Raw genomic sequence first — 19568 nt, forward strand, 5'->3', positions numbered from 1 at the left:
ACTGCCGCCCCCCGGGCCCGCCTGCCCCGCTCGGCCGGGCCCCGCGCCTGGCCCCGCCGCCTGCCTCCTTGTCCCGCTGTCGCTTTCGACGGGTTTCGATTCCTCTCCGCCTCGGCCTTGCCCAGGGCAGGCTGGAAGCGGCCCTGTAGTACAAACTGCAGGAGGTCGGGGAGACGGCAGCGCGCTTGCTGTGCCCGACAGTTTATTTTAGATAAGTGTTAAGAAGTCACTGCTTTTCTTGCTTTTCTTCCTTGCTTTTCCTGCTTTTCTTCTTCTTCTTGATTTTCTTCCTTGTCGGTGCACTAGTAAAATTGCCCAAATTTCTCCACTCTGGAAGCAGGATCATACTAAAATCGCATGCTGTACTCAAATACATTGCTGTTATTATGTTTGCCCTGGTATGTTGCTCAATGGTGTTTTTTTTTTTTGTGATAAAACTCAAAATCGTATAATTTGCGGTACTCAGTAGCCACAGGGCAGATGATGGACGGTCTCTGGCATTCAGCTCCCTGTCCGGGCGTGCGTGATGGTCTGACTGGGCTYGGGCTTTGCGGGTGCTTGCTTAGCACACCAGGTTGCACAGATGCACAGAAAGGGGGATCAGGTTCACTGTTGGTAAAAATGTAATTTCAATCATTAGATTTCAATCTAATTTAACTATTTTTTCTTCTTTTGTAATTTAACTATATTTTTGTAATGGACTAAGTGTCAATTTTACAGCCCTGTTCCAGAAGCTGGCAGTGGTTTGGGGGGTGGGGAGAGGAAGAGTAATGTATTGCATAACCTTGTAAAAGTGGGCCTGCAGCAAGCAGCCATGAATTGCTGGCTTTGGCAAAGAGCACGCTGAGGAGTGCCAGATAGATTTATATCTGTGGGCTTTGAATTCTGAAGTTACTTTCACCTTTACAATGGGATATCAGTATCTCATTGTCTAAGTCTCAGCATACACAGGAAGGCAGGCGTATTAACTTTTGGCCTGTCYGAGGTCACACAAGTGTTTGCTTAAGGCACTGATTGCCCCTGTAGGCTGTAGAGTGCCTGTCACGCACTAGCTGCAAGGCAGCTTGCTCCCCTTTGAAAGCAGCATTTTTCGTGTTAGAAGTCTTGTCTGTATGAGAGAATTTAGTTCACAATAGGCTCGGGTATGAGATGTACAGTATACTGGCTTCTCARTACAACCTACTGCCATGGTCATACTTTAATGTACAAAAAAAGTGACATTGCATAACATGACTTTCTTTACTTTCAGAAGCAGTGGATGTGCTCTCTGTGGGTCCATTTAACATTCTATAGAGCAACATCATAACATAACTCCAACTTCTGTAYGGTAACTTCTGCTGGTGGACTGGTTTAGAGAAGGTAGGAATGCTCACACTGAGAGCTACTGTAGAGAACTGTGTGATTCTGTTCACGCCTTCCTTAGCATAATAGTTTTTCTTTTTAAGCAAGGCTAGAGTTAAATAGGACCTCTTAAAGCTTAGCTGTGTAGATATTTTACAAGACTGAGGCATGAGGACAAACAAGATTTGCCAAATGATTGAGATATCAAATATTCAAGTAAGTTTTTCTAACAGTTATAACTGCTTTGGAACAAAATCCACATATTTAAAGCCTCTATGTTTGGCACTTTTTTCTTTTAATCATTCAACATCTGAAGTCCCTAGGCTTCTAGGTGTTTGTTGCTGGATGTGTGCAGGACCTTTGCCATTTCCTGAAGAGCTGAGCAGTATGGCAGATGTACTTCACTGGGGGTGAAGAGGAAAAAAGAGAAAACAAAGGGGTAGTTCTCTGCAATGGGAATCTCTTCTAAGGAAGCTTTTCCACTTTGCATAAATTTTATCAGGAAGGAAACCTTTTATTTTTGGCCACATGTACCCTGACTACGAAGCAACAGAGTTACAGTCCTTTCATGTCCATAGTTTGTGTATGAATTAGTTATGTAAACATTCTTAGTATCAGTTTTACATGCTGGGCTTTCTCTTTTAATCAACTGCACAGTTTAATCAACTGTGTTCTACTTTCCTTCTTTCTGTGCATTTACCAYTGCCTTCTTACTGTTCTCAGTGTAAGCTTTGATTAATTCTTGKTTTTTGCATGTTTATACTGTCAGATCAATTCAATTGGTATCTTCACATTTCCAGCATTCATTGTAAGCTGTGTAATTAAAAACTTGGTATTTTGAACACATTAAAAGCCTTCCTTTACAGCAGTATAAGCAACTTATTTCTGTAAGGTCACTCTACTAAAGCGAGATGCAACAAAGTACAGGTCAGCTTAATCTCAGTTAAAATTTTCTATTGAAACATTTTATGTTTAGGAATGAAAGGAAACTCATGTCTCACAAAAGTAGGCTATAATTAGAGTATTTAGTAGCTGATCTATGTTTTACAGCAGATATTAAAGGAGACCAGAAATTTTGCACAAAAAAAAATGAAGCATATATATAGATATATTGTTTTACTATTTTATCTTTGCTGCCATCAGACTTTACCATGCTCCGAGCCTTTAATCACACAAATGGTAGGTATGTGGTCCATCATTGTAAGTGTCGGCATCATCATAAGTCTGTGCTGGCAATCAGGAGAGAAGATGTTAATGCGTGGGAGAGAAGAGCACCTCTAGCACCAAAGCATGTTAAAGAATTGACACAAATGGGATACAAAGTTTTGGTGCAACCATCCAACCGGAGAGCCATCCATGAAAAGGTAAGGTTTCATTTTCAGTTAGAAAAACGAAACCATAGGTTAATTGTTAACTATAACACAGGAAAAATAGTATTCTACCGGGTATAAATAATAGAGAAAATACTGTCTGTGTTAAATGAGGAATCGTTGGGTTTTAATGGAGGGAAAAAGGAGTAGCTGGTTAGCTCTTTAGTGTAATACTGGCATATTGAAGAATTTTTGGAAGGTTTTTTGTTGATTTGTCTTCCTTTTGTCTGTTGTTGAAGAAGTTCTAGGTGTTCTTGGAGTAGTCTTGAGAATTTCTCATTTAACATGGGTATTTTTTGTCTTTCATTTGTATGACTGAAAAAACATAAAAAAGAGAAAGAGATTAAGAGAAAGGGTGAACCTTCCATTTATGAATCCCATCCCTGTTTGAACAGTGATTTCTAAAGACTTTTGCAGACTAAATGAAAATGCAGTGAGGTGTGACTGGTTGCTTAGCTTTAATATCTTAATGTCATTCTGTGCAGAATGAGGAGAGGGATTTTTTTTCTTTGATGCTTTGAGCTCTAGAACTGAAAGCTCATACAGTTTTAGTAATACTCTGCTGTAAGTTATCTAAGCCAACAGATAAAATTTCAAACATAAGTGGGGAATTATTAGTGATCCGTTGCACATATCGTCCTTTAATTAAGGTGCAATACTGGTTTTCAACAAAGCATGGACCACATTAGATATGCAACTGTCCTGTTGAAAGCTGGAATTTGAATATATTTCTGAGTTAAAGGAGAGCAAAAATAAATCTTGTTATTGAAAAACACTTGTAGGAAGTTGGTCTTCAACTTGGACTTAGTCTTATATAGTTTTATAAAAACATACCTCATCAGGCTTCAATTTAGTATGTCAGATTTCTATAAACTTATTCACAAGTATTTCAGCATTTTACAAAGAAGTGTTCACTTTGCAATCCTGTAAGATACTTTAAATGCAGCAAAATATTCTTTTTGTAGTCTGTGACTTTAAGATGAATGATTTCACTAATATGCAGCTGTGCTTTGGCCTCATGTAATAGAACATTAGTATGGAAATTCAGTTTGAGATTTGATACCCCATTTGATAAAGACCTTTATGAATGCATCACATGTAGGAACTTGTTTCTGCTTTATAGAATTATTTGTGTGCTGTTTTAATTACTTTTGTGCTGAGATCTGAACATAAAAAGAAACAGAAAAAATTACCTTGATTTTTCTCTTTTATAGGATTATGTCAAAGCAGGTGGCATTATTCAGGAAGATATTTCTGAGGCTTCTCTGATTGTGGGCGTGAAGAGACCTCCAGAGGATAAATTAATCCCTAAAAAGAACTATGCCTTCTTTTCTCACACTATTAAAGCCCAAGAGGCAAACATGCCCCTGTTGGATGAGATTCTACGACAGGTGAATGCTCTTGTAATGAAGCCCAGTTGCTGTTAGCATGGTCTAACAGTGTGTTTCAAGTGGAAACTGAAATTAATACTGAAGTGTAGTGGAAAGCCTGCTATCTAGTGTGTTTGCTTTCAACATGTATATTTGTAGATAGCTAATGAGACCTGTTTTCAGTATTTTTTCTTAGAGCTGTGTATGTCTTGCTCACAAGCGGATCTTGTGCTTACAGTGCTGATCACATATGAATACATAATATACTTATATGCATAAGATAAGTTGCAAGCATTGGTATGCTCAAGAGAGGCTCATGCTGTGTGAGCAAACAGGCTTATGGGAAAGTTGTCAAGCCAGAATGAGTCAGTTGTCAATAGGTTGAATTGGTAATTACGTAAGGTGGAGGCAGCCAATTCACTCAGAAGCAAGGGACCTGTGCCAAGATGTGAATGGATCTGCGACAACTAGAGTCAACAGCTGGGGCACTTCATGCCAAGAATAGACATGCAGTGTGGAGACTGTTTAAAATACAAATTCAGTGCAAGCTGTACGTTTTTTTTTAAATGTTGTTACGAATTATTTGCCCTTGTCATGTAAGTCCATGGACCCCTGTCACAAAGGATGATGGAGGTGTATGATGGCGGTATAGTCTGTGGAAAAGCAACCTGCTGCTGACTGTGCATTCACTTAAAGATTTTAATACTCAGTTTGCTRTGTATTTTCAGGAAATTCGACTGATTGACTATGAAAAAATGGTTGATCATAAAGGAATGCGAGTTGTGGCCTTTGGAAAGTGGGCTGGTGTAGCAGGTATAGTGCGTAAAGGAAGGCAGGCTTGTAACTTCCTCTAATAATTCTGCTATGTATATTTCCTGAAAGCTGAGGCTTGCAATGCATTTTTAACTACTGTGTTGCTTTTATTCTGTGCTGCCTACGTTTTGATGAGAGTGTACATCAAATAGTTCTATGGATTCTTACAAATCCACTTTTTAATGTTGTTTTGAGTCCTTTCTGTTTGCACAACCTAATCTGAGACAGACAAAATGCCAAGAAGCTGACTGAATAGGCTTTTGAAACAAATTGCTACTGCCAGTCCTGCAGATCGGAACAACATTTGTTTGTCACTCTGTTACCCATTTACACTGATTTTGTGAAGCATGGTTCTCATTCCTTTCTGATGAACTTCAAATCTGTTTCCTCAGAAATATCTTTTCATCAGGTGCTTCTTTGGAAACTAGTGATGTTAAAGCATCTGACAAAATGATATTTGAACACTAAACAGTGTTGAAATGCATAATGTAGGCCAGAAGAGGCTTATGCTCCTGGCCTGTAGATTATGTAGATTTCTTTTTCTCTTTCTCTGGGTTTGTGTTAATTTTCTTTACAAGTAAAATGTTAATATTAAAACACAGGAAAAAATATCAAGGTTGATTTTATACATGTCAGTTTCTGCAGTTTCCAACTGTACATGTTCATAATTAATGCTTACAGTGTGATTTCCCTTTTAATAATAGGAATGATCAACATCCTGCATGGATTGGGATTACGATTTCTAGCCTTGGGACATCACACTCCCCTCATGGTGAGAGCATATGCATATATATTTTTCTATAACCAAATGATGTTTGGACATTTGGTAATTATCACTGGTTTGTATATAGAAAATATACTACATAACGTTTGTGTGCCTTTGTTTGCAGCACATTGGGATGGCACATAACTACAGGAACAGCAGTCAGGCTGTGCAGGCTGTGCGGGATGCTGGGTATGAAATTTCACTGGGATTGATGCCAAAGTCTGTTGGGCCCTTAACATTTGTGTTTACAGGCACTGGTAATGTTTCCAAGGTAAGAATTCTGTCTTCAAACTGAAATATTTTTTTATTTTTTAATGAAACTTATTTTTACCAGTAGCTTGACATTAAATGGGCTAAGATAAGTTAATTTTGTTTGCTTGGACTTCAATTTTTTCTTTACCAGTACTCTAAACTAATRCATTTAACACTAGCTTCTTATCATAAAAATGGGTTAAGTCTTATTCCTCCTCTTTCCTTTTTCACCTGCATGATTTTCATCCCCCTTTCTCCTTTGTGTTGACTTGTTGACTTTGGTCTCACTAGGTAAGTTGAATCAGTTCTTTGACATGTTAAAAAAAGAATTACCTTTTCTAATACTTGTTGAGTCTGTTTTCAGCTGTTTTATAGCATTGGCTTGGCTTACAAATGACAGAGTTTAGAGCCATTGTATAGGATCCAGGGAAAAGAGTCCTCCTCTAGTTTTGGCAGCAAAGCTCTGTTAGGTGGGCTCCAACTACAGAGTGAAATCACTCCCTATGTAAATAAGAGTGCATATTGAACAGAAGAGTGGCTGAAGAGTCTGAAAAACTCGCCCTTCATTGTCTATGAACATATCTCTTTGGGAAACTTCATCTTGAGGTTCTTTGCCTTTAGAGCAGCTGGGTTGGTGTGTTCTCTAAAGAGAAACTGCTTCTCAGAATGGCAACAAAACCATCTGTTGTGGTTGAGTTGCCTCCCAGCTCTGCCGTTAGAAATACAAAGTAGACTTTGGATTGTGRGTTAGGCATACTGCAGTAAGGGGGAATGGTATGTATTCCTTGATACTTCAGTAGAGAACCCTGACAGCTTTGTTTGGTTGAGTGGAAACGTGTGAATGATTATATATGTCTCTGAAGACATTCTCTGGAAGGACTCTCAAGTTGTACTTGGCATTTTCATATCAGTTTTCACACATCAGATGAACAGTATTACACTGCTTTTACATTTTCTACTCATTCTGAATCCTAATTCTGGTCTACAGGGTGCCCAAGAAATGTTTAATGCCCTCCCATGTGAGTTTGTGGAACCACATGAGTTAAAGGAAGTTTCCAAATCTGGAGGTAATACTGTGGCAATAAATGTGATAAAAACATTGGAGCTCTTTTTATCCAAGTACTGTTCTATAACAGCTAATTATTATTATTTTTTTTTAACCTCAGACCTCAGAAAAGTCTATGGGACAGTGTTAAGTCGTCACCATCATCTTGTAAGGAAGCGTGATGGATTGTATGATCCTGTAGACTATGATAAACATCCAGAACTTTACACTTCCCGTTTTAATACTGATGTGAGCATCCCTTCTGTTCTTTTATGAAAGATTTTCCATAGACTTTGCATACCATTTGATTGAGAGGGCATTTATTTAAAACACTAGATCATACCTTTGACTTCTCGAAGTACTAGATGAGGACATCAGGCATCTGTAACTTTCTTTGCAGATTGCACCGTACACAACTTGTTTAATTAATGGAATATACTGGGAACAACATACTCCTCGCTTGTTAAGTCGACAGGATGCTCAGAAGCTGCTGGTGCCAGTTAAATCTACTGCTGTTGGAAGGGAGGGCTGTCCTGAGTTACCACACAAGTAAGGCAACTCAATTAATTAGTAACAATTCTGCAACATCCTGATTAAGCTGTAATGCTGTGCACTTTTATCACAGTATCTAGCAAATTACTGTTTTTACAATGTTCTTATTACATGTTTTAAAATGCCTCATTGATTCTGCTTTTCTTCTTGTGTGCTTTGCTGTCTTGTTTTCATGGTCTAGAGTTTCCACATCACATTTGCAAGCATCACCACACCACTTGACTGACAGGTATTGGCTGTTTTCTGCAGGAGTAGTTCTCCCATTGATTGTTATGCAGAATGCAGTAGTAAAACTTTTTATTGCTCCGAGGATGTGTACCTACTACTCCGTTCTTGCTAGAAATGTCTGTGCATCAGTAGTTTGTTAGATAAACTTTGTTAGATAAATACCATGTCATTTGGTTTGCACAAGTTCTGTAACTGTTCCCTACCACTTCAGATTTCTGCAGCAGGTTTAGCTGGAATGCTTCCCAGGCCAAAATAGCTTTAAATACARAATGTGTGATGCAAATCTAGGGTTAGATTCATTTTGGAGTGGGTAGGGGTGCATGCTTTTTCTAACAGCCTATTGTAATAATTCTCTGGGAGACTGGCCTAAGAATGGGTTTCCGGAGAAAATGGCAGGGTATCCTGGTGAGGAAGCAGGCCTTTATCTGTCCTCTGCCCACTCCTGACACCTTTTTTTCTTTTACCTCTCCCACAGTTATTTGCCTAACAAATAGAGTTTAAATGTTAACACTGAGTGGGGCCAGAGGTTGTGAGTTAGGCTAGGGATAGGGAATGCTCCACCTGGGCCAGCAGTCGGTGAGCTCCAAGGAGGCAGCTACGTCTTTCTGTTTTCATTTATGATGATGAAGTTATCCTAGCAGGGTATTGCAGTGACAGCTCAGGAGGATAGGTAGGTGAGCAATGAATGGGAAGTCTTGGTAGTACRTGCTGTATAGAGTTTGGAAGAAGGTTTCTGACTAGCCAGCCCCACAAATTCTTAGGCAGAGAAGAATGGCAGGATTTTCAGGAAAACTAGTATGGAAAGAGATGAGCTACTTGCATACTCTGGAGGTAATAGTGGTAATAATATGTGATTAGAGACAGTTTGAAAGGTTTGGGATAGGCTGCAGAGTTGGGGATGCATGTATGATGTGTTTGTGTGAGAGAGCTGGTAGCAGTTGCTATAAAAAAGGAAAAGGGGACCCAACTGGAAAGATTTTAGAGCTGGCTAGGGAGTTAAGAGTGATTTGTGTTACACAAGGCTCTACTCCTGTGTCCACTTCTCCCAGACACCATTTCAATTGATCTGGATGGATGTGCACTTTACTATCTAATTTCAGTGAAGTCAGTCAGCACAGTGCAAGAGAGATCACAAAACAGGCAGTTTGACTTCTTAGTGTATGGGATGAGAGGATCCTGGCTAACGCTCAGTGGTAGATGAAGTGAATAAATTAATCTGGTTAGTGGTCCAGACTGGGTGGGGAGAAGTATAAAATGTATGCCTGCATTAGAAGCACATTTCTGTATTTGCCCTTAGCTACAATGCTGGTTATGACTCTTTCCTTCAAGAACTATTTCTGTTTTACATTAGTCATTAATGAAGGGAGGCAATCCTCCATCATTTTCTACAAAAGTCCCAATTCACAGAGTATTAAATCAGATTCCTGTTGCTTTTCTCCTTTTAGTCTCATCAGTCTTGCTTTCTTGACCATGGGGAGGCATAATTTCACTGAAAGGGGAGCAGGTCCATTACTGAGAATATCTTGAAGTCTATTTCAGGAATTCTCCTGAGGAGACCTAAAAATATAGGTTTGACTCTACCTAGGCATGTAACTCAAAGTTTACTATGTGAAAGGATTGTTAAAAGAAAAAGAAAAAAAAATGCTAAAAGAAAATGGTGGCCATGTTATAATAGGCATGTTCTGAGGCAGGCTGAGGGTATCCTAAAGGATTTAGAGTAATGCCAATGGATCCTTATTGTGCAAAGACTATCAGTATTTGCAAAGATTTAGTATGGAATGGGGGGGGTGAATAAGATGCTGCTAATGAATAGCAGTTACTGAACATAGTTTGGGATTTTTGTGTGCGTGTTTCATATTTTTGCATTTGAGGACCTCAGCTCCAACTAACTTTTCTCTTGTAAACCCAGTGAGCATGCATCATAGCTCCCAATATTTTATAACTAGGTGATTTCTGTAGATCCACTTTTTCTAATACTGTACTCAATTTCTATGTGTAAAGTGTTAAAACAAGAGTGCCAGGTGGTGATTCTGGCTGATATCTGCATTACGTAGGGCCAGCTCTTTATAAGGCAGAGCAACCATGTTCTTTCTACATGTTTTAGACTTGCTTCATTTCTGAATCTCACTGGTGATCCTAAGTCCAAAGACGTTACTGTGTTTCTTTCTGTTTTAAACGTTTGAAAGTACAAGGATCATGCTGTAGCCCTGAAGAAAGGTGTGATTTTAGCATGAAACTGAGTGTGTGTGTGTATCATGATGAAAGTTGTGACATGAGGGTGTGTGGCAGAGAGGTAAGAGTACAGAGCCTTGGTCTGTGGAGGCAGCTAAGCCTATTGTAGTCTCATCCATGCTCCCTTTTGGGAGTGGTTATTGAAATAAGCTGTGCACACAACTGTGCCCATGCTCTGTTTTAGAGAGAGCTGTTTGTGTGGTCAAAGACAAAGCTAGGTCAGGTGCTAATGGTGAGTTGGTGTAGATCGGGTAGCCAGTGCTTGTTCTCTGGTCTTCTTTTATCCAACCATTTAAGCATTAGCAAGTGAGATCATTTGCAGGAGTTATGGGTTGTAACTTTTGTTACCATGATAAACCTTGCTTTCACTGGCTTTGAGATTTAGGAAAAAAAGATGTATAAGTGAATGGTATGTGGTCTTTGAGAAGTTATGGATGATATTTGGGTCTTGTTGGTGCGAATGACTGGCTGACTACAATAGGGCCAGATTTCCATTACATTTCTGGAGATTATTGTGTTACACTGACTCTTAAGTTGATTAAGTTAAATGAAACTACAGTTCTGATGGGTCTTCACATGTTAACTCATGATCTCTTACACCTATATTTGTAGTTTGGATAATACTCAATTCCCTTTTTTAAATTGCTTTAGACTTTTGGCAATATGCGACATTTCAGCAGACACTGGAGGATCTATAGAATTTATGACGGAGTGTACAACAATTGACAGTCCATTTTGTATGTATGATGCTGATCAGCACATTATTCATGACAGGTGGGAGAGCCTTTAATTTGTACTGCTTTTGTCTGTAATTTATACACTGAAGCTTTATATTGAAAATCGTGCATATAAAATACTCAGTGAAGGTGATTACCTTTCAAGTACCAAGCAGAAGTGGTTTAGAAGAGCCCTGTTCTTTCCTTCAGTGTTGAAGGCTCTGGGATTCTAATGTGTTCCATCGACAACCTGCCAGCGCAGCTTCCTATAGAAGCAACAGAATACTTTGGCGATATGCTTTTCCCATATATTGAAGAGATGGTAAGGTCATCTATATCCAACAAGAAGACTTGGACTTTGGTTTGGTTGGTTGTTGCTTTTCTGGTCTCCCATGCATATTTAAAAGGAATCTGCTGTAGAACATAACTGACTCTGTATTAAAACAACAACAACAAAAGCTTTCTAAGTATTGAGGCAATACTTTGAAAAAGCAACATGTGAAAGTGAGACATAAGGAACTTGGATGTTTGAGGACTGTATCAAGAACAATTTCTGTAGGCTTCTCTGTGGACAAGGAACTATCAAGATAGTTCATTGTTCCTGGACCATGCAGTAGGTGTCTAAATCTAAGGGCTTTGGGGGCACTCAGCAGCCACAGTTAGATTGCTGTCTGAGTTCCTGTATGTTCATAAAACTCAAATAATACTGATTAGGGCCAGTAGAATTTCAGATCTACAAGATACTGACCTTGTTGCATGCTTAAAATGTTGTTGCTTAAAATCTTGATATTTTACTTGCTATGAAAAAAGTATGGGGAATAAAATGACCTGATCTGAAATAATTTATTTCTATAGCTTTTATCAGAAGGCTCAGAACCTCTTGAAAACCAGAATTACTCATCTGTTGTTAGAGATGTAAGTTCTACAATTTGACTGTCTATTTGTCTTCCTCTGCTTTAAAAAATACAGGTTCAAAAAATTATATCATGTATTTTTAGGCAGTGATTGCGTCCAATGGCTCACTGACAGCTAAATATGAATATATCCAGAAATTGAGGGAGAGAAGGTAATGTGTATCTTCTTAAATTTTGTCTGGTTTGGGGTTTTGAATAAGCATGTCAACATTCTGTCTTCCCTTTTGCTTGTGCTTTGGTGGAATGTTGCTGTATTGTACTGTGTCTCAGTGTCTCCTGGCTTGATGACTTCCTTCTTTCTCCATACAGTCTAACTCATGTAGCATGTGTTGTTAGTAAGTAAAACTGAAGTTGAGCAAGTGTTATGTTAACACTTACCTTATTAACATAAGACTGTTTTAGCAAAGGCAAAGAATAGCCACGTGCCAGTACTGTTCTACTCTTTCTTGCTCCTGCTAAACGCATATAGCATACAATCCTTCGTAAGGCATGGCTGAAAGCAGAAGGCTCTTTAATAAATCTTGAATCTGGTTTCTTCTAGTATGGCTCAAGTACAGGGAAGTTTTTACTGTACTGATGTGTTTCATTATTCTGTGACTGGATGTATTCTGGAGCCTCTGTGGGAGCCTCTGACTTTTCATTATACTTCTGCTGTAGCTACAGCTTTACCTACTGCTTCATCCTTGTCTTGTCTCAGTATTTGTCTCCCAGTAGTAATGTGAAAGAGTAATATTAAGTTGAGTTAAGCTAACAAAAATATAAATAGCCTGGATATACCTTCCCTTTCCCCTCTCTCCCTGTTATTAACAAATGCCTATAGTTTGCCTATGATTATTGTAGAAAAATGTTAATTTTGCAATGGATGACTACCTGTGGTTTCATGTTCTTGGTTAGTGCCAGATACTATACATCATGTAAAAGTTGAAATTAGTGTGACCACAAACACTATGTGCACTAATGGACACTAAAAGCATAGTGTGTTGACTCTTGCATGCTAAATTTCTTAAATTTGCTTAGGGATCCATGGCAAGTCTCTGGTTATGAACTTCAGCATGACGAATTATAGGTGCTTTTTCCATAGAAAGAAAGGTGCTGTTTGGCTATAGTTCAAAGGCTAAAGTTCAGGGTTATTTTTGCCTTGTGCTCTGTGGTAAACCACCTCAAGAGGCTGTCTCAGTAACAAATTTTCTTACTCTCTGCATGACATTGTGATCTCTTTTATTGTCTCTCCTCTTGACTGCTTGCATGATCATGTGTGAACTGTGCTGAGAATCTGGAGACTTCCTTTCCTAAGGGAGTTTCTCTGGGTAGATTTCTGCAAACCTGAGCGTTGCGTGTGATGTTTAGTTGTTTGTTGGTGTTGCTCACTTAGCTGTAGATGAAGCAAGACCTACTAACACTACCTCTCTTTTACATATCAAAGTTTAGAAATAAGGCAGGTAAAAGCAGGGGGCTTACTGCTTATAGATGTGATGGTTTAGCTAGAGGTGAGCTCTATTTAGAACCTGTATGAATGATGTGGCTTGTGTTACTACTCTAACAAAATATTACGCTATGTCCAGTTTAGTAGCTGAAGGCTCTATTTAGACTAAATACTTATACTCTTTGAATATTCATGAAATTTCAGACACAGCATAGCCAGGTTATATGAGTTGGTCTGTCTGAGCGCCATCAGAAATCAGGAGTGGTTTGATTTACTGAACTTCTTTCCATCTTTTCACTGGTTACCTGTTCCTCTTCCACAGCTGGAATGACATACACTATTAACAGCGTTGTTGTTCCGAGACTGACATAAATGAATTATTTGAACTTTAATATAGAAAGAATGGGTAATGGTCTGAAATGTTCCTGTCCRAGACTATGTAGATTCTTTTCCCACTCTTGATGGGTCATTTGGCTTCTCATGTTTGTGTCTGTCTTAGAACAGATGTGCTATCATAGAATTGTAGAATCAGTAATGTTGGAAGGGACCTCTGGAGATCATCTAGTCCAACCTCCCTGTTCAGCAGGGTCACCTAGAGCATGTTAGGCAGGGTTGCATCCAGGCGGGCCTTGAATATCTCCAGAGAAGGAGACTCCACAACCCCTCTCAGCAACCTGGTCCAGTGCTCCATCACTCTCACAGTGAAGAAATTCCCCCCTCACATTCAGGCGGAACTTCCTGTGCTTCAGTTTCTGCCCATTGCCTCTTGTCCTGTCACACGGGACAACTGAAAAGAGTTTGTCCCCATCCCCTTGACACCCTCCCTTCAGGTACTTATACACATTGATAAGATCCCCCCTCAGTCTTCTCTTCTCCAGGCTAAAGAGGCCCAGCTCTCTCTGCCATTCCTCACAGGGCAGATGCTTCAGCCCTCTGACCATCTTTGTAGCCCTACACTGGACTCTCTCCAGTAGCTCCATGTCCCTCTTGTCCTGGGGAGCCCAGAACTGGACACAGGACTCGAGATGAGGCCTCCCCAGGGCTGAGTAGAAGGGCAGGATCACCTCCCTTGACCTGCTGGGAACACTCTTCCTAATGCACCCCAGGAGACCATTGACCTTCTTGGCCACAAGGGCACATTGCTGGCTCATGGTCAATTTGTCATCCACCAGCACTCCCAGGTCCTTCTCTGCAGAGGTGCTCTCCAGCAGGACAGCCCCAAGCTTGTACTGGTGCCTAGGGTTATTTTTCCCTAGGTGCAGGACCCTCCACTTGCCCTTGTTGAACCTCATGAAGTTCCTCTCTGTTCAACTCTGCAGCCTGCCCAGRTCTCTCTGAATGGCAGCACAGCCCTCAGGTTTATCAGCCACTCCTCCCAACTTGGTATCATCCACAAACTTGCTGAGGAGGCACTCTGTCCTCTCATCCAGGTCATTGACGAAGAAGTTGAACAGGATGGGACCCAGTACTGAGCCCTGGGGGACACCACTAGCCACAGGCCTCCAACTAGACTCCACGCCACTGATGACGACCCTCTGAGCTCTGCCTTTCAGCCAGTTCTCAATCCACCTCACTGTCCACTAGTCTAACCCACACTTCCTGAGTTTCTCTAGGAGGATATTATGGGGAACAGCATCAAAAGCCTTGCTGAAGTCAAGGTACACAACGTGCACTGCTCTGCCCTCATCTACCCAGCCAGTCATTCCATCAGAGAAGGCTGTCAGATTGGTTAAGCAGGATTTCCCCTTGGTGAATCCTTGCTGGCTACTCCTGATCACCTTCTTTTCCTCCATATGTCTGGAGATGACATCCAGAATGAGCTGTTCCATCACCTTTCCAGGGACGGAGGTGAGGCTGACCAGCCTAGAGTTGCCTGGGTCCTCCTTCTTGCCCTTCTTGAAGACTGGAGTGACACTGGCTTTCTTCCAGTCCTCAGGCACCTCTCCAGTTCTCCATGACTTTTCAAAGATGATGGAGAGCAGCCTGGCAACAACGTGCACCAGCTCCCTCAGGACCCGTGGGTGCATCCCATCCAGGCCCATGGATTTGTGGATGTCTAACCTGCCCAGAAGGTCTCTAATCCTATCCTCCTCAACGAAAGGAAAGTCTTGCTTTCTCCGGACTTTCTCCCTTACATCCAGGCTCCGGGATTCTTGAGAGCTGCCCTTAGCAGTGAGGACTGCAGCAAAGAAGGCATTTAGTAATTCTGCCTTCTCTGTATCCCTTGTCACCAGGGCCCCCGCCCCATTCAGTAGCAGGCCCACATTATCCCTAGTCCTCCTCATGCTGCTGATGTATTTGAAGAAGTCCTTCCTGTTGTCCTTGACATCCCTTGCAAGACTCAATTCCAGCTGGGCCTTAGCCTTCCTCGCCGTATCTCTACATACTCTGCCTGCATTCCTATAATTCTCCCAAGTGGCCTGTCCCTTCTTCCACATTCTATGCATTTTCTTCTTCTGTCTGAATTTGGCCAAGAGCTCCTTGCTCACCCATGCAGGTCTCCTGTCCCTTTTGCTGCACTTCTTACTCATAGGGATGCACCACTCTTGAGCTTGGAGGAAGTGATGCTTGAATACTAGCCAGCTCTCCTGGGCCCCCTACCCTCTAGGGCCTTACCCCATGAGGCTCCACCAATTAGGTCTCTGAAAAGCCCGACGTCTGCTCTTCTGAAGTCCAGGGTTGCAATCTTGCTTGTTGCCTTACTTCTTTCCTGCAGGATCCTGAACTCCACCATCTCATGGTCACTGCAGCCAAGGCTGCCTCCAACCTTTACATCTCTAGCCAGTCCCTCTTGGTTGGTAAGGACAAGATTCAGCAAGACACCCTTCCTCATAGGCTCCTCCAACATTTGTGACAAGAAGTTATCATCAATGCATTGCAGGAGCCTTCTGGACTGTTTGTGCCTTGCTCTGTCACTCAAGATGTCAGGGTGGTTGAAGTCTCCCATGAGAACCAGGGCCTGTGATCGTGAGACTGCTTTGAGCTGTATCATAGAATCAGAAAGGTTGGAAGGGACCTCTGGAGATCATCTAGTCCAACCCCCCTGATCAAGCAGGATCACCTAGAACATGTTAGACAGGGTTGCATCCAGGCAGGCCTTGAATATCTCCAGAGAAGGAGACTCCACAACCTCTCTGGGCAACCTGTGCTAGTGCTCTGTCACTCTCACAGTGAAGAAATTCTTCCTCATACAATATTTGATCCAAGTGTGCTGTAATTCTGGACACTGGAAAACTTTAAAATAAGGATGGTAAGAAGTTTTCCTACAAATTCTAGCTTTCCTTTCTGTAGGAAGTCTTTCGTTTGTCAACACTGTTGCTCCAAGGACCTGCAGACCACAGCTACTTGCTATAAGTAACGGGAGGAGAGAAGTTCTTTTTCTTTCCTGGCCCAAGAGAGTTGTAGTTGTGGAGGAGGATTTTCTATTAAACGTGGTATTAGGACTGGGAGGGACATCCTTAGTTTTTTTACATGAAAGGATGTGGTGTGTTTAGGAGGCCTTCTGTGAATGGATTAAGTCAAAAATTTAGCATTTTAAAAAATAAAGTCTAAAATTATAAAACTTGTTTGAAGATCAAAAGGTCCAGTAACTTGTAATAATAGTTTAGGTAGACGGGTAGATACCCTGGTAAATCCTGTTGAGATTTTACAGAACTGAGAGGAACTACCTTTTTTTTAAAAAAAAAAAAAAAAAAAAAAGAAAAGCAAACATGAAAATGAAGGAAGGGAGGATAAAATATCTGTAATTTTGGAGGTTAATTCAAGTTTCACAAACACTCAGACACATATAATAGGTGGGAATGTGCTTCAGACTGATAGGATAGATGTATTTTATATTCATAAACTCAGGTCCACTCAGGGCAGTATCTCAGCACAGGTGTTTGAGACCTTGTTTTCCTAAATATTGCAACGTACTGCATACTGTAGGTCTGTGGTAGGCTGTGACATCATCTTTTGTTGTTTTGGATGTTTTTTAACCGAAAAAATACAACCAAAAATTTACTTATGGTTGCCATATAGAGTCCCCAAAGTATCAAAGCCAAACAGTTTTTGGTAGAGATACGATTAGTTCCTTTTCAAGGACACTAGCTCAAAGCAGCGCAGACATGAGCTTGTAACTCAGACCAGAGTTCTCTCTATATAGTGCAGTATATGCCTATGTAAATTCTGAATGGATAAAGGGGAAAATAAGGAACATGCCTATACATTTCTGAAATTTTCCCTATGTCTGTATTTTCAAAGGTCTTAGTATTTATTGAAATTGATTCTCAAGATATGAGGTAGGGAAAATACCAAAATCTAAACTCCATTAATTATGTTGAACAGTAAGACAATAAATAGCTTCCTTTGCTTCAATAATAAAAAGAGCTGCTTCAACAAACATATTTTTACTTGTTAAATAGTTTTTGCCCTYATAGTCATGAAAATACTTTAAACAGTATTACAATCCCAGTTTTACAACTTAATGCAAATTTAAGCTAAAAAGCCCTTTATCTATAAACAAACAAAATCTTTTTTTCTATTATAATTTATGCATTTATGAAAACATACTAAATTGATGAGCAATGTTCTTCTGGCTGGCAAAAAGGAATGCAAAGTCTAGTGTGAACAATTATGTTGAAAGTCAGTGAAGAGCAGCTACTTAAATTGTTTAGGAAAGTAACAGAACCTTAATTGAAACACACTGCTGGTTGTCAAATAAGAGTTCTTGTTTGCAAACAGAATTTCTTAACTGGATTTTTTTTTTTTGTCTCTATATGTATGTTCCTATGATGGGCTAATATAAGCCTAGTATAATTTACCCAAAATGCGCTTTCACCAGCATAGTTATATGTACCTATGATGTAAAGGAAGCACAGTGCAGACAGAACACATTTCTGACAGCACAGCATGATACAGACAGCTTGGTGGTCCTCATATGAGCAAGCTACAGTCATTTGGCCATTGGGGAAAATGTATTGCCAACAAAGGAATAATGTCTAGAACAGTCAGTAGCAATTGGAGAAGTAGTGGATACATTAATGGAATTGATCTTGGTTATATTAGAGGAAGGAGAGTAGAAGTTATGCAAAAGAAGAATGGACACAGTGATTGACCAATCTTGAATTAGATAGCCAAAAGCTTGACTCTTAGTCTGAATAGAGCTCTTGGATTGTAGACTTACTAACACATAGTTACTTGTCAGCTTTAGCAACTTGCTGTTTCTTCCTTCTGTATGGTTTTTAATTTTGTCTGTAACATGTCCTAGGGAATATGCTCAGTCACTGAACATGGATAATAAGAAGAGGGTTTTGTTACTTGGATCTGGCTATGTTTCTGGCCCTGTACTAGAATACCTCACTAGAGATTCCAGCATTGACATCACAGTGGGTATGTAAAATTTCACTTGTTTTTGATGGAAAAAATATGTCTTCCATGTATTATATGGGCTTATTTTAACCGATACTAGAGTGCCAGGATCTTTCTCATAAGTGTTAAGTGGAGTTGGTTCTGAGAACAGATAAAGAAAATCTGCTCCTATGCACTGCAGAAAAAGATTGCGTACTTTTCTGAAYATTTTTAACTTACATAATCAATTTGAAAATGACATAGACACATGAAAAGTTTACTGTTCTCATGTATTGCTGATAGGGAAGTTGGAAAAGAGTATTTTTCCATCTAACATACCTGCTTTGGGCCTGTGACTGCTTTGTGGCTAGTCAATCTCTTTCCTTGGTGCTCAGTTGTGTTTTCAGCCTCACACAGAAAGAAGATGAAATTATTTTTATAGCTGTCTATGAGTAGAGTTTCCTCTGTTGACTTAAGTGGTACTGTATAGTAAAGCTTCCTCAGATCCTGAACTCAGGAACATCTGCACACATGGCTACCTGTTTATACACTGTTTTGGTTTTATCTGCAGCATATTTCATGCTGGACATCTACAAAGCACTTTTCTGTACCCATGATGATGACTTTACTCTAATACTGTGACTTTAGAATTAAAAAACAAGCTGTATTGCCCGAGTGATACATTATCAGAAAGTGGTTTCTTGTGAAACTTTGTGTTTTTATCATTTTGAATTTTTTTTTGTTGATTTGTTTCATTTCCCCCCCCCCACATGCTACTTTCACACTTTGCTGCTTTTGTTACTCTTTGAGGTAATAACCAAGGTATTGATAAATTCTGGGGACAGATTTCCTAGGAAGTAAGACGTGCACATTGGGGAAGCTATACCTCTGTCACTAGTACTGGCTGATGTGGTAAACAGGGAGGAATTGCAGCTGTGTGCAGTGCCCATCCCCTCATCAGCAGGATGGCTGTATCCAGCACCTGCAGTACAGTAACACTAAGATTTGTTTTGCCAAGCACTGTGCAAACATAGCACCTTCCCCTTACCTGGGTGAGTTAAAAACATGCAGTTTCAACAGTGAAAAAAAAAAAAAAAGGCTGGGGAGGAAAAAGGCACAAACATGATGTTACTTGTCTAATGGTTGACAATAGGTTAGTGGATGAAGAAAGCATGAAACGCACCTCACAGTGCCACATTGTTTCCCTACTGTTAGGCT

At 40.2% G+C, this 19568-nt stretch overlaps 1 protein-coding gene across 3 annotated transcripts in view; it reads left to right on the forward strand.

Moving 5' to 3' along the window:
* The first annotated feature begins 95 nt into the window (after positions 1–95).
* The window catches only part of AASS (aminoadipate-semialdehyde synthase), a 35747-nt gene continuing 16274 nt past the window's right edge, over positions 96–19568 (forward strand). The window contains exons 1-15 of one of the 3 annotated variants that reach the window (XM_085299712.1): positions 96–215; positions 1256–1359; positions 2485–2705; positions 3926–4102; positions 4810–4894; positions 5599–5666; positions 5785–5931; positions 6901–6979; positions 7079–7206; positions 7358–7506; positions 10621–10743; positions 10896–11007; positions 11541–11600; positions 11684–11751; positions 18271–18392. In XM_085299712.1, coding sequence (XP_085155838.1) covers positions 2493–2705; positions 3926–4102; positions 4810–4894; positions 5599–5666; positions 5785–5931; positions 6901–6979; positions 7079–7206; positions 7358–7506; positions 10621–10743; positions 10896–11007; positions 11541–11600; positions 11684–11751; positions 18271–18392 — 1531 coding nt within the window. In that variant the 5' untranslated portion in view covers positions 96–215; positions 1256–1359; positions 2485–2492. Of the gene's footprint in view, positions 1360–2484; positions 2706–3925; positions 4103–4809; positions 4895–5598; positions 5667–5784; positions 5932–6900; positions 6980–7078; positions 7207–7357; positions 7507–10620; positions 10744–10895; positions 11008–11540; positions 11601–11683; positions 11752–18270; positions 18393–19568 lie in introns of those variants that run through there. The other 2 variants (XM_085299713.1, XM_085299714.1) reach the window with 2 other exon arrangements.

This window comes from Rhea americana, unplaced genomic scaffold, assembly GCF_003343005.1.
Source record: "Rhea americana isolate MKP2758 unplaced genomic scaffold, rheAme1 scaffold_152, whole genome shotgun sequence".
Lineage (NCBI taxonomy): Eukaryota > Metazoa > Chordata > Aves > Rheiformes > Rheidae > Rhea > Rhea americana.